We start from the raw sequence: 14,152 nt of genomic DNA on the forward strand, positions 1-14,152 counted from the left end.
CTTTCTCAAACCACCAAATCCACCAAGTTCAAGTAGTCTGAATTAAAAAAAAAAAAAAAGAATGTATTTGGCAATCTTAGGAGGTATTAAAGGAACTCATTTTGTAGAATTACATTGTCCAGACCAAGAATGCTTTTCTTAAAGCATATTTCAGCATATAAAAGTATCTTGAATAACTAATACTTTTTTTAAAAACCATATTTCTTCTTCCTTGAAAGGAAGAAAAATTTGTCAGCATTAATTACAACTGATTTATAAAGCTAACTTCAACATTAATCAGAAAACACTTGATCTAAGAATGTATAGATACAGAATTCTTTTTCTGGAAAAGCAATCCCAAAGTATCTATGTACCCATTAAACTCTGTGCTGGGTGGAAAATGAGCAATAACTTCTAGAAATGAAGATTAAAGTTACTGTCATTAATAGGAACTAACTGGATCTCTTGAGTTAAAATATTTCATTAAATCAATGGAAATCTGGCACAAAAATATCTAAATATTTTTAAAGTTCATATTTTGTTATTGTCTTAATCTTAAAAAAGAAAATTTAGCAAGGAAATAAATTACCAATAAAACTTTGTGCATGGCAAGTTACAAACTACACAAATATTCCAAATGTTTGTGTACAATACTGAACTATTCCACAAAGAATTCAATTTCTGGCAGATGAACAATATGTTATTCTTCAGACTAAATACCAAAATAGAACACTGACTCTGCAGGCTACTTTTCCTCAAGATGTTTCTTCTATGCAGCCCTCTCCCACAGTCAGACAAGGCTTCCCTGTATTCTGCAACATTCTCCTGTCAGTCTTTTAGCACAAAGAAAGCAGCAAAGTAAAAAACTTTTTTCTTTCTACTTTGTTTTTTTTTTTTTATAATTATTTAAGAAAACTTTGATGATAAACTCAGGGTTGACTAGACACAAGTCCTTCTTCATTTAGAAAAAGAAAAAATCCAGCTATCAAATAGTATTTCAAACAGACACAGTAAAGTTATTCTATATTTTTTAAAGGCTGGCACTCTGAAACAACATTTGTTACTCTTTAAATAAACACATTCCCTTCACCTTTTAAAAGGATGGTTTAAATAATCGACAGATTTTCCTCTAGAACTTCAAGGGATGAATCAAAATCTCAAGTTTGCTCAGCTCTAATATCAATCTTTTTCTTCCAGTATAAAATGTTCTTTGATCTTCCTTTAATAAGAATCCCACCCCATTTAATAGGTAGATCATGGTAGCTTAGGATTTAATAGGTAGCTCATGGTGGTAAAAGATGTTTCAATTTTTAAGAATTAAAACCACTTAAGAAAACTATTTAGTCCAAAAAACTATTATTGAAGATAACACACAACTCAGCTGGTACTGTCCTATCTGATTACCTTAAATAACTACAGGCAGAATTAATGCTGTGTTTTGCCACATAATCCCTTCCTAATTCAAATCTAATCATTAAGCATTGCTTCTCTCCCATTTATTCACTTCATCTAGACAGGTAAAGATTGCCTCTTTCAACTTCCTTTTTTTCACTCTCTAAATAGAGCACTCTATTCATTTGCATAGCATTATTGTTACTGAGACGGAAGTTTTCACACTGTCCTCCATCTGTTTCCTATCAACACCAGTTATCTCATGCTTCAAATCTTTGTCAAGTTTCCCAATAACATTCTAGTTCTCATAGGCATTACTTCAAAATATAGGGATAAGCTACAGAAAGAAATTGGGACAAAAAATGCATTATACTGGAAAGGGCCGTCACAGTTATTGTAGTTTAGTTAAAGGACTCACAACAGATAGCAAACTTGCCAAAAATCATGAAATACCCTAATATTTTAGATAAAACAATTAACATGCTGTTAGAAAGTAGTGTACATTTCACTCTTACCAAAAGGAGACTCCTTCACAAGACTTGAACTGGAGCTGCTTGAGTTGTCCAATACATCCAGCTCATCTTCTAATTCAGAAAACATATCTGAACATGAAAATGAAAGCAAAGAAGATTTTAATGCATTTCTTTTAACCACCTTCCAGCATAATAGAACTCCTGATGCTTCTTTTGCTAATGACTACCTTTCTCAGAGTTCTCTAATGTGCTGAGATCCTCTACCAGCTTTTCTTCACATGTTCTTTCCTCATCATTTCCATACACAGATTGACAGGTTTCAGCTGGGAGATCTGAATTTTCTGAAAACGCACTTTTGCAGATGGATGTTCCAGTGCTATGGCTCTGAAGACTCAACTTCTCATAATGTTTCTGACAACAAAGAATAAAAAGGAAATGTTGCATAGCAATTTATCTAGCACCTGAAAATGAAAGTGTCACTCATAGATATGCACACACATAAAAATGAACTTTTTGTTACCACTCACTGTTAGTCCAGGACTATGTGGTTCCTGTATCATTCACTGATTCTAAATTTAGAGTAAAACTTTCAAACTCTCAATGTAAAAAAATTATTTCTATCCTTTAAAAGGTATCTTCATTCTTGAGAAAGATCTTTTCAAAACAAGCACTGAAAGCAAGAAAAAAACCAAAAACGGATGCCATACCAGAAAGAAATACTGAACAACATGGCAAGGACAGAAGGCTCCCAAGTGGGAGGATTTACAATAGGAGGTTTAATCTCTTTGAGTTTAGATAATAGAGAGCAGATTAGATCTGGACCATCAAAAGTTAAGATGGTACTAGAATATAAGGTGGACTTGATATGATAAAATACCAGAGAGACTCTGGAAGGCTGAACTGACCAAATGCTGCCTGGCATTACCAAAGCTGAGCTACAAAAATCAAAACACAGAATATAAATTATTTGCCTATAACATTTAAGTGCTGAATCTTGTCTGTAGCAGCGGGTTATTTAGTGAGTATAAAATTCTGCTCTCTGCTGATGCCAACATGTTCTGGAAAGAGCAGAGATCCCTAATCCCTGCTACTGCTGCTCTTTTAATGTAACATATTTTGAGGGGAGACTGTTTTTATGATCTCTTTATATATTGTTTCAAAACTTCCTATGTTATTTCTGCTGTGTGTAAAAAAATTCATGCTTCTTTTTACTCTATCTTGTCAAAGCAAGAAAGATGCAATAAAGGAGAAAAGAAGATAAATGACATAAATAAATAGGTTAAACAAATTAGTATCTTTGGTATTACAGTAATTTCAGGAGATAATAAATTCCTGAATAGTTACATTCTTACCAACAGTACCAAATACAATTTGACCTGTATCTAACACAATGTACTTCCAAAGTTTTTTCCCATGAAGTATTTTGGCCTTATTGGGATTTAGCAGACTGAATGCATTAGAAAGCCTCTTCCTTCAGAAACCTGACTGCTCCCCTGAGCACTGATTATACTGCTGGCTGCCTAATGGTCTGCTTCAATTAATTCCCTATCTTTTGTTCTATGCTCGAAACTATAACTTGTAAGAGATGGCTTGTCAAGCTCTTCTCTTTGAATTTAGGTGGAAAAAAGTAATTTTTGCACATAGAGCACTGGAGTCAGCTTTTGTCCAAGATACCACAATAGTAGTGACTGCAGCGTAGCACAGCATGGCAGCCATGAAGGGTGACTTTCCAAAGTGAAAGAGAGTAGTCTGGTCATGACATATGAGCACACTTATTGTGCCCTGAACAGGCAGTGCATAATTACTGAAAAGAATGAATTCACCTGTTCTACATGAAAGGAAAAACATATTTAAAATATATACTTAAAAATATACTTAAAACTGCTTTCAGCATTGCCAGTACAACCTTACACTCAAATGAGTAATTGCTAATATTAACTTGTAAACCAAGAGGGAAAAAAAAAGGATCAAGGTGACTGCTGGTAACAATTGGTGTCACATCCGACTGCCACATCAAGAAAGGAAACCTGTTTGAAATGCATGAACTGAATACTATTGACCTTATGATGAAACTAATCATCAGACTTGCTACAGAAACCACTCAGAGATCAGTGAAATGTACCCTAAAGCCTTAAAGCCATTGCAGAAATCATCAAGCTCTAACCTGTCTATACATAATAAAAATATTTTCTGCCTACATAAGAACAGAAGGATACAAAGAATATAACTTTGTGGGAAGAGCATGGACAAAGTATTCTCCAGTGCCTCGAGATATCTCCAACCACTTTGATATCCTCAGAGAGACTTCTTTCAGACAGGTAGGAAGATAAATACTCATCTTTTGAAGAAAACTGTTAAACAGTGAGATATTCAACATATCACAAGCATTGCAGTATGACTGATATATATTCACTTGAATTCTGTTCTTGTCTTTATCCTAGAATCTACTATATTATAAATCTTTCTGGAGGCTACATCAGTTGATCCAGTTTTATCTCACATTTTCATCATAAACTTATACTTTGGTTTCCCCGGAGGTTCAAATGTTTGGCGCCCCTGTTAAAAGAAACTCTGCCTTCTGGGATAAATAGACGTCAAAAGGAAATCTAACGGGAAAAGAGTCCCTGTGCAAAAATGTTCAAATTAAAAAACAATTAATTTTTTTTCTAGAATTCATCTTTGATTGAGCAAAAGCATCTCTGGAAGCACTTGAAATTTGTGTCCTTGCCATGAAGAAAAACCTCTGTCTACAAGCTGAGACTCATCAGCCGTATCTTCTATAATTACACTGTCTCTCTCTTCACTTGTAACCATTACCACTGTAAAATCAGAAATAATTAATTTTTTAAGGAAATGAAACCTGAACTGATCATTCAACTTCTGATAGGAATCTAGTCTTCTATGAATTGAAATTAACACTCTCAAAAAACCCAAAACAACAAACCCAAGAAAACAAACTCAAAAACCAAACCACCAATCTTTTGTTAAAATACAGATATTGATCTTCTGTTTAGTTCTGCTTTGCCATATTGCTGTCCAGAAGAATTAACTTTTCTGTCTTCAAGCAACATAAAGCTCTCTAGAGGCATTTGAAAATAGTGTTCAATTCATCTTAGAGACAACTTATTACAGTATTAATCAACTGATTTTCTATTTAAAGAAAAAACCAGAACTACTTCCACTATTAAACTTTGTAAAAAAGTAGAAAACAGCAATAAAATGAGTAAGAGCATGAAACTGTCAGAGAAAGAAAAAAAATACATACTAAAGCAACATATTTCTTTCTTTAACAGGGAAACAGTTCTTGTGCACTGAGAACAAGAAGCAGATGTTATTTATCATGGTTTTAGTAAGACTTCTGTCAGTTTTTTATGACATATTACAAGAAAGCTAGTGAAGCATGACCAAAATCACCACCAGTTGGCAGTATAGTAGGCCATAAAAAATATACTCGGTACCTATTTTGAATGTTTGTTAAACTGCAAATGGATGTGAACACAATTTTTCAGGCTCTCTTTGACCTTGATGAAAAACAATTCAAAGTTTTGACTGAATTAAAATGATCATCTGTATAATGGGATAGACAGACTGCCTATTAAATGTGCATTAACTGTGCTACATGCACATCATATGCTACAACACATACATCATAAACAGATTTGTGTCAAAACAAGTGACAATAGGTTTCAAAAAAGTTTTGACAAAATGGAGAAACAAAAAGAACTGATGATGTTTAAATAGGGAGAATGCAAGGTTCAATGAGCAGGGAGAAACAACTGTGCAAATACACAAGGGAAGGACTGGTCAGACAGCACCTACGATAGAAAAGGCAAGGGGATTTTGGTGGATCAAAATCACCATGAGTCAGTGATACCACGGAAAAGTAAACTGGGATGCATAAAGAGAAGCATCCCCAAGAACTGTGTAGTCTTTCTATTTGGTGCCATGAAGGTTCTCAGTTGAAGTAACTGAGTTAGTTTTCAACACACAAAAGTGTGGAAAAGACAGCAAAGGAGAGAAATTGGAATAATCAGAGGTCTACAAACCATGAATTACCAAGTAAGAGTGATGGAATTTGATAATTCAGTCAGAAGAACAATTTATAAAGGGAACACATAACATATAAGAGAAATCAAAAAACTTATACATATTCCCACAGTGAAGAGAACAAAAAGTAAACAGCTTAAGTTGCAAGAACTAAAATTTAAGTTAGACCTTAATACCCTCTAGCAGTAATTATGCATTCAACTACTGCATCTATCTTGAATCCTGAGGAGAGAAATGAGCATTTATACACTATGTAACACATGTGAATGTTTCAGAAAATGGAGTTTTCTGGGGACATTCTGGACTTAAAGCTCACAGAGCGGTTCCATGACACTTCAGAATGGGTCTGAAAATGTCAAGCGTCATATATGCATACGTCCATCTAACATACCCTGGAAACCAAACATACCAAACACATTCACTCTGTTAAGCATACGAAGCAACACAGCACTTTCTGAAAGCATCAGACTAACTGCAGATACAGGATACAGCACAGTGTGTATGTGCTATAGCTATGCCCAGGCTTTCCAATTATCTCCTGTCAGTGCTTAAAGCAGCCTCATGGTATTCCAGATGTTATCTTCAGATGGAAAATATTTACTCATTCAGACAAGTGAATGCTGATGTGAAGACATTTTTTCATTTCTGCGGGTTCCATACTGTTCCCCAATCTGGCACAGGTTGCCTTGGGAGAGACTTTTTATCTCTTGACATTTTTATGACTGACTGGTCAAATACCCATCAGAAATGACAGGTAGTACTAAGGCTTGGAGATGGACAAGGTCATCTCTGACAGCTCTTTCTGCCTTATGTCATTCTATTGAAGTAACTCGATGCACTAACAAACAGAAGTTGAATTCAACATATCATGGGATCATCCTTAATAAATTGATCATACAGTTACAAAGGTAGTTACTTGGCTGTGATTATTATTTGCTACATTCAGTAAACTTAAAAAAATTTCACCTGTAAAGCAGATTTTGTGTGTAATTATTTTATTCTCCAAATGTAAATAGTATAAATCTAAAAAAGTTACTTTCTTCTTATCACACCAACTGTCATTTCTAACATTTAAACTTTACTGCCAGTACTGGCAACATAACCACCAAAACAGAATGGGGTCAGAACAAAATCAATAGAGTGAAAGGTGGAAGGAGAAAAACAATGTGTGGAATGCTGTTTTCATGACATTCCTGACTTCTCATTTCCAATGAGAATTTTGTGCAGCAGTGCACAGATAGGCACTATCATCCTTTACATATATATATATATTTATGTGTGTGTGTGTATACGTATATATACACATGTAGTGAAATGAGGCAACCAGGTGTCACTAATTGCCAGGGAATGAGTATGAGCTTGTGTCAAGCCCACCTGTGCCTAATTAGGGTGGGCCCCCACTGCGCATGAGCAGGATTAGGGGGACAATAAAAGGTAAGACCTAAGACACAGGCTCACTGGACACTGGAACTCACAATCTCACAAAAATGAGGCTTGAGTGGCGCAGCCGGCTAAGCACGTAACGACACACCCGAGCAATGCTCTGGGGCTGCGGGATCGAGACTCCTCAAAGCCTCACCCTGACGGCGATGAGCTCTAGTGAAGCAATGAAGGTAGTGCAGTGCTGAAAGCAGCACTTAAAGCCAAGCATGCCGAGATTGTGAGTTCCAGTGTGAGCTGAGCCTGTGTCTTAGGTCTTACCTTTTATTGGCCCCCTGGTCCTGCTCATGTGCAGTTGGGGCCCACCCTAATCAGGCACAGGTGGGCTTGACACCAGCTCATGCTCATTCCCTGGCAATTAGTGACACCTGGTTGCCTCATTTCACTACATACACACACACATACCTTTTTAAAACTCAATTTTTAGTAAAAATAGGAATTGAATATTCTAACATAAAGATTGGAGTATATTGCTGCAATATGAATAGCATGATCTACAGGTGGATTACAAAGGTTCATGCCACAAATGGAAAATAGGAAACAGAAGCAGATATTTCAGATCTGGTCAGGGTCTTTAGTTTAGCTGCAGTCCTGTATGAAAACTGCTATGTTGCTTCTTTTAATATTTCCAGGCAATTAATGGTTAAACTGCAAGAGAGAGATCCAGGCAGGCTTCTTAGCAAAGACTGTAATAAAGGAGGCTGCAGGCAGCATGATCTGAGTCCATCAGAAGTTCACCACCTTGATACCTTCAGCTCTAGGACTGGGAGGGCTGGTGTGGACTCTCAGCTAAAAATCCCATCTAGGTGGAAGATGACTCCACCTTGGATCTCTGAGCTGTGCCAGTCAGCACGCTGAAGAAAGGGAAGTCTTACAAGTTCAAGTGTGAAATTAGAAAAATGCAGAAAGTAACCTTGCTAATAGCCATGTTTGTGCATTTGAGCATTAGGACAAAGCACTCAGCTAATGATGACCTAAATGGACCCACTCAGAACAAGCACTGTTCATGACTTCTAACACCCTATTAGCTTGGACAAGCATTTGATGTGGGACCACTCCAGGGATCACACACTACACTCAGAAACAAAAGTCGTACCCACTTTTCTGTTATCTAAGCACCTTCATCTCCTATTACTCTGCATAACTGAGAACACCATTTCAATCCATGGGTTTCCATATATGGATTTAAAAAATAAATGTATATTCTACTGATATGATTAATGCAAAAATTAAAATAAATTTAAATTCCCAAAGAGCACAGAATTAAAAACACCTGGAAAGAAGAAAGAATGTAGCAGAACATATCTGCCACATGCACAGATCAGAACTTCAGAAACAAGGAAAAGGAAATTACCCTGATCAGCCAGATATTCTACCATGTATGCTCATTTTTAATATATTCTCTGAGAATAGCAGGAGGAACAAATGGCTCATATTTTGCTATTTTTGCTATATTTTGCTATAATTTTTGCTACATAATTTTGCTATAATTTTGCTATAATTTTTACCTGGCAGGCTCCAAGTATAAAGCTAACATTTTTCTCTCCTGCATTCAAAATACAGGACGGATCTCAATATTTATCATTCTACATTGATTTAGGTATATTGATATTTTACATTAAAAAATCTGCAATGAGAAGAAAGTTATTCTATTTGTCTGTCAAATCATATGAGAACACAATGGCTTATCAAGGGCTTCTAAGCATTATTGCTCAGTTAAAAACACCCTAGGATATATAGAGTAAATGAAACAATAATGGATGCTGCCCATATCATCGAATACATATTTCCAAAGTAATAAAAGTGACTTATTTTTAGCTTTTTGCAGACAGCCAAAATTATGCCTAAATTATTCATATCCAGCTACTTCAAAAAAAAAAGCAATCAAATTATTATTTGGCTACCCTCTCATGTCTTCAAAGGGAAATATTAGAAAGATACTTCCATTATTAGTAAAATCAATTACTGTTTTGAGACTCAGATTTGGTTTGGAACACAAAAGTCAACTTTGCCACTGGACTGTTTTATGACTTTACATAAACCACTTTTTTCCTCTCTAGTTTTTTCATTTCAGAGCATGAATTACATGCTGCTTCTTACCTGTTTCTAAACCCTGTAATACTCCTTTGAAACCTGAAAGATCCTAGCCTCATTTATTCAATTACTTTCTCTTATTTACAGCAATGTGGTCTCCAACTTCTCATTACTGAGCCATACTCCATCCAGCTTCTGTAGTGGTCTGAATCTTTGTTAGGTCTCCTGTTTTACCTGTTTCTTTTAATATACCCAATAAAATATCCATTGGAGTGGAACTAGAATTACAATATTCCTTTTTCCTTCTTGTAATGTAGATAGGTGTATTGCTCAAATACTTATACAAAACAGAAGTACTCTAACTTCAATGTGACTGTATTAGTTCTAAGATATCTTAGAAGCATCTGGATAGGGCACTCTTCTCAAAGATGGAGAATTGCATTGAAATCCTAAATTAAACAGCTTTACAGCCTTTTTATCCTTTTTTTTTTTTTTTTTTTGATAATTTCATCACAGTTATATGCAAGAGAAAAAGTACACCAAGACATGAAAAAAATTATTACATTCAGCAAGCTTCTAAATGTGTAGATAAGGAAACTCAAAAAAATTATGGAAAACAATTGCTCATACTGTTTTAAGTTATAAATCCTAATCTGTATCTTTCTTTCATCTCAGTGCCTCTCACATTTCAAGTGACAGTTGTTTGTTGTTGTTTTTCTGGAAGGTGAAAAAAAATGGTATAATAAAAGAAATTATTTTGGACTGATAGGTGAAAAAACTACTGGAAAAACTATTAACAATTTCTCCAAGTTTTGTGTTTAGCCAGGAAGGTGAAGACAAAGAAAATTTAGAAATAAATAAATAAATTAAAATCCATCAGTTTGGGACCAGGTGTTCCTGAAAATCTTTTTCCTACACAGAGTTTCTTCAGTGCAAACTACTGGGCCCTGATAAAGGGAATCTAAGATACAAGAATAGCTCTGTAAATTATAACTTTGCTTCATGATTACCACAACAGTAACTTTCACTGTGAGATTTTAATGCACAAAAACAATGTCTTTGTATTATTAAATAAATTCTCTGGCATCATATACAAGCTTGGTTCATTAAGTAAAACACTGATGTCATGAAGATGCTTTAAACACAGTGTGAAGCAAATGGAAGAATTTTTAGAATTGTTCTTGCAGAACTGTATCACACAGTAAGAAAGCATTAGTAAATACCCCATCAGCATCATTGTTCTTTATTTAGCTATCTGTAAAAATTATACTTGTGTAGATTCCATTTTCCAGGTGTCATTGTTTGTGAATCATACACAAGATTATCCAGATGTTCCACCCTAGCCAAGTATATATTCTCCTACACACAAACCATTTACAAGTGTGAAGTAATAATTAAATGTTACCAAATTCTATCAAAATAGAAAGTATCTCCATAATAATTCCATTTTCCAACACAGAATGATATAGGGTTTTAAGATACTGTAATTTTTTCTACATAAGCACATCCACAAAACTGAATTAATGTCTTGTTAAATTAAAGAGACTGTATCTAAAAATGTTCTCAGTGGATGGATCTTTTACTTTTGATTTATTTTCTGCTTTGTTGTACCTTCTTTTCTCAGAGATGGCAAAAAATATAAGAAAAAATAAAGCCTGATACATGCACTTACTTGTGATAAAGTTGGCAGGGGATGGTGATAGGTTACAGCATTTCTATTGGCCTCCATGAAGTACCTCTGGGTTCGTCTTCGCTCCCGATCCAATTTCTTCTCCAACATGAGATGAGAGGTGGATAAAACATCCAAGTATTTCATCATCATGTTAGATAAAAGTGAGCTGACCTCCACTATGTCTGGACGTGCCTCTGCATCAGGAGTCAAGCATCTACAGAAGAAACATTAGATAAGGAAAGGTAACAATTTATTTCTAAAAAACTCTTTAGTACCAGAGCATTCCAATGGTATTGATCCAGTCATGCTGCCCAGCACCCTGCTCCAGCCTGCATGGGACAGCTTGACACTGTGCAGCCTTGGTGCTGACACACTGGAGAGCACAGAACAATTATCCTTGACACTGACCCAGACAGAACTGCTCTGGGCGGCTGCTGCTGTGCACTCCCAGACATGTTAGGGAGTGCCTGGGGCATCTTCCTGGGGCTGGAGCCTCTTCTGGGGACGCTGTGCTCTGGTCAAGGTGCTGCACTGCTGGACAAAGCAGCTGTCAAAGAAGTGAGTATGGTGTCAGAATGACAAGATCTTTAGAGATTTTGCAGAGATGAGACCCCCAAATAGTGAAATGAAGAAGGAAAAATCTAGAGATTATCTTCAAAAGAGCAGTGGATAGAGGCTTCCAAGAGGAGGTAGGCAGGAGACTTATGACTCTGACTCCAGATATACTATCACAGAACAGGTATAGTGACCTGGGAACAGGTGGGGAAGAAAAAAATCTTTCAGAGGACACACCAGACCCAAGTGAGTCTGAATACACTGTTCACATCATAAATAAGAATCAGCAGCTGACAGTCATTTGAGATTGAGGGAACAGAGGCATTCACCTACTTGAGCTAATTTGATGATTGTGAAGCACGTTGCTTTAGACACACCTGGATTCAGCACTTAGTGGAGATGCTACCAAGACTCATCTGGCCCTTGGGTTATTACACCTTGCTGCTCATTCATATGGGCATGAATGACACCACCAGAGCCGACCTTGACCATCCAGAAAGTGATTACAGACAGGGGACAAGGGTGAAGGACAGGGGGATGATGTGGTGTTCTCTCCAGTTTCTCCAGTGAGAGTGAAAGATTCAAGTCAGGGTGGATGCAATCTGCAATTCAACACCTGGCTGCATGTGGTCAAGAGCTTATGGGTAAGGATCAGAGGAACAGACCAACACAGGTGACATCATGGTAGAGGCACCCTGTAAACCACCCAAAACTAAAGAGGATTTCAATAAAGCCCTTTTTGGAGGAATCTTCATGATTGCAGGCACTACTACTCTTTGGGGCCTATTAGCCACTCTGATACATCCTGATGAAGTAGTATGGCTGAGTGCAGCAATCCAGGATATTTTTAGAATTTCCTGATGACAATTTCTTCATGCAGGTGATTCAGGAGCTAACAAGCAAAGGCACTCTGCCAGACCTGGTGCTCACAAACAAGGAAGAACCAGACAGGGATGTAAAGACTGAGGGCAGCATGGCTACAGCAGCCATGAAACTGTGTTCAAAATCCTGAGAGAAGTAAGAAAGACTTCAATCAAGAGACTGAATGGTTACAACAGAGGACTTCAGGAGAGCAGAATTCAGCCTGTTTAGGGATCATCCTGATTAAATCTCATGGAAGACTGCCCTGGGAGGGAAAGAAAAAGCTTGGGAGACATTGTTAGTCTTCAGGGACACTCCAAAGCATAAGAACAGCCCACTCCCGTGTGTAGGAAAAAGAAGCTGGATATACAAGAAGGAAGAAAGACAGAAGAAAGCCCTTTTGCAGTACAATTTCAAAAGCAAGTAAAATGTGAAGCCACTGTACAACCTAGTGACAAAGGACATGGTAAATCCTGGGGCATTCAATCAATTTTTTGCTTCCATTTATTTACACTGGGAAACAGTGGCCTTAAATGTTCTAGATCTCTGAGGCTATCTGTAGAACCCGTGAGCATGAAGCATTACCACACAGTAAAAAACATAATGAGAAACACATAAGCCAAGTGGACATCCACAAGCCTGCAGGACCAGGTAAGATGAGTCTGAGGGTGCTGATGCAGCTGGTCAATGCTACAGTTCCATCATGTCTGAAAGTATCAGAGGGAGGTTCCTGTAGACTTGAAAAAGTTGGATATCATACTTAAATGCAAGAAGAGCAAGAGAATGGTCCAGGAGGCTACAAGCCAGTCGATTTCACATCAGTCATTGGTAAAACAAATAAATTCCCACGGAAGTTATTTCCAGGAACACAAAGGACGAGAACATCCAGAATGGTCTAACAGCAGTTATATCTAGACTAGCCTGATTGCTTTTTATGATGGTTTTATGGACAAGGGGACAGTAGTGAATTCTGTAGGTAGCTTCATTTTAGCAAGGCCTTTGACAGAATATCCCATGGTATCCACAAGACCATGAGGTAGGTAGATAATTGGCTGAACTTCCTGGCTCAGAGATATCATCAGCAGTACAAAGTCCAGCTGGTGGACTTCATACTCCAGGGATTGATATGGGGCCAGTACAGTTTAATTTCAGTATTAATGACCTAAATGACTGAATGTAGAGTGTACTCAAAAGGCTCATGAATTCTGGATAGTTCACTGATTTCCCTGCAGAGTAATTTTGACCAGCTATGATACAGATACACTTAACCCAATCCAAAACCTTTCTTTAGAGAAAATGTCACAGAATTTTTTTATTATTTCTAAACCAGTACTTTACAAATAACTGTAACTGCTACATAAAGCACAATTTTGAAAAGTAGTTGAATTCTTGACTATATTTTTTGTTTAAATTAGCTCAAATCCATTGATTCATCTCATGAATGTCCATAACTTCATTACTCTATTTTACTTAAAATGTTATATTTCCTCTAAACAGGTACAAGTTTTTCATGCTTAATAAATATTTGATTATTTTTAATATTTATTTTAATCCACTGAAATTGGTCAATGATTCCAAGAATATGAGCTATAAAAGATTTCTGGTAAGTCCTAAACCCATTTCCCATGCATCTGGAAATAAATGTTTTCTTGATGACTAAATCCTGAATAGATTGATGTTGAAAGACTTTCTCAGTTAT

The 14,152-nt window shown here is 36.5% G+C and overlaps 1 protein-coding gene across 1 annotated transcript in view; it reads right to left on the reverse strand.

The window, feature by feature from the left end:
- Positions 1-14,152, reverse strand: part of NEK10 (NIMA related kinase 10) — a 122,183-nt gene that overhangs the window by 64,777 nt on the left and 43,254 nt on the right. The window contains exons 25-27 of the mRNA XM_030444638.1: positions 11,038-11,251; positions 2,072-2,255; positions 1,887-1,973 (exon numbers count right to left, since the gene is read on the reverse strand). Of these exons, the coding sequence (XP_030300498.1) occupies positions 1,887-1,973; positions 2,072-2,255; positions 11,038-11,251 (485 nt within the window). The remainder of the gene's footprint in view (positions 1-1,886; positions 1,974-2,071; positions 2,256-11,037; positions 11,252-14,152) is intronic.

This window comes from Calypte anna, chromosome 2 (genome assembly GCF_003957555.1).
Source record: "Calypte anna isolate BGI_N300 chromosome 2, bCalAnn1_v1.p, whole genome shotgun sequence".
Lineage (NCBI taxonomy): Eukaryota > Metazoa > Chordata > Aves > Apodiformes > Trochilidae > Calypte > Calypte anna.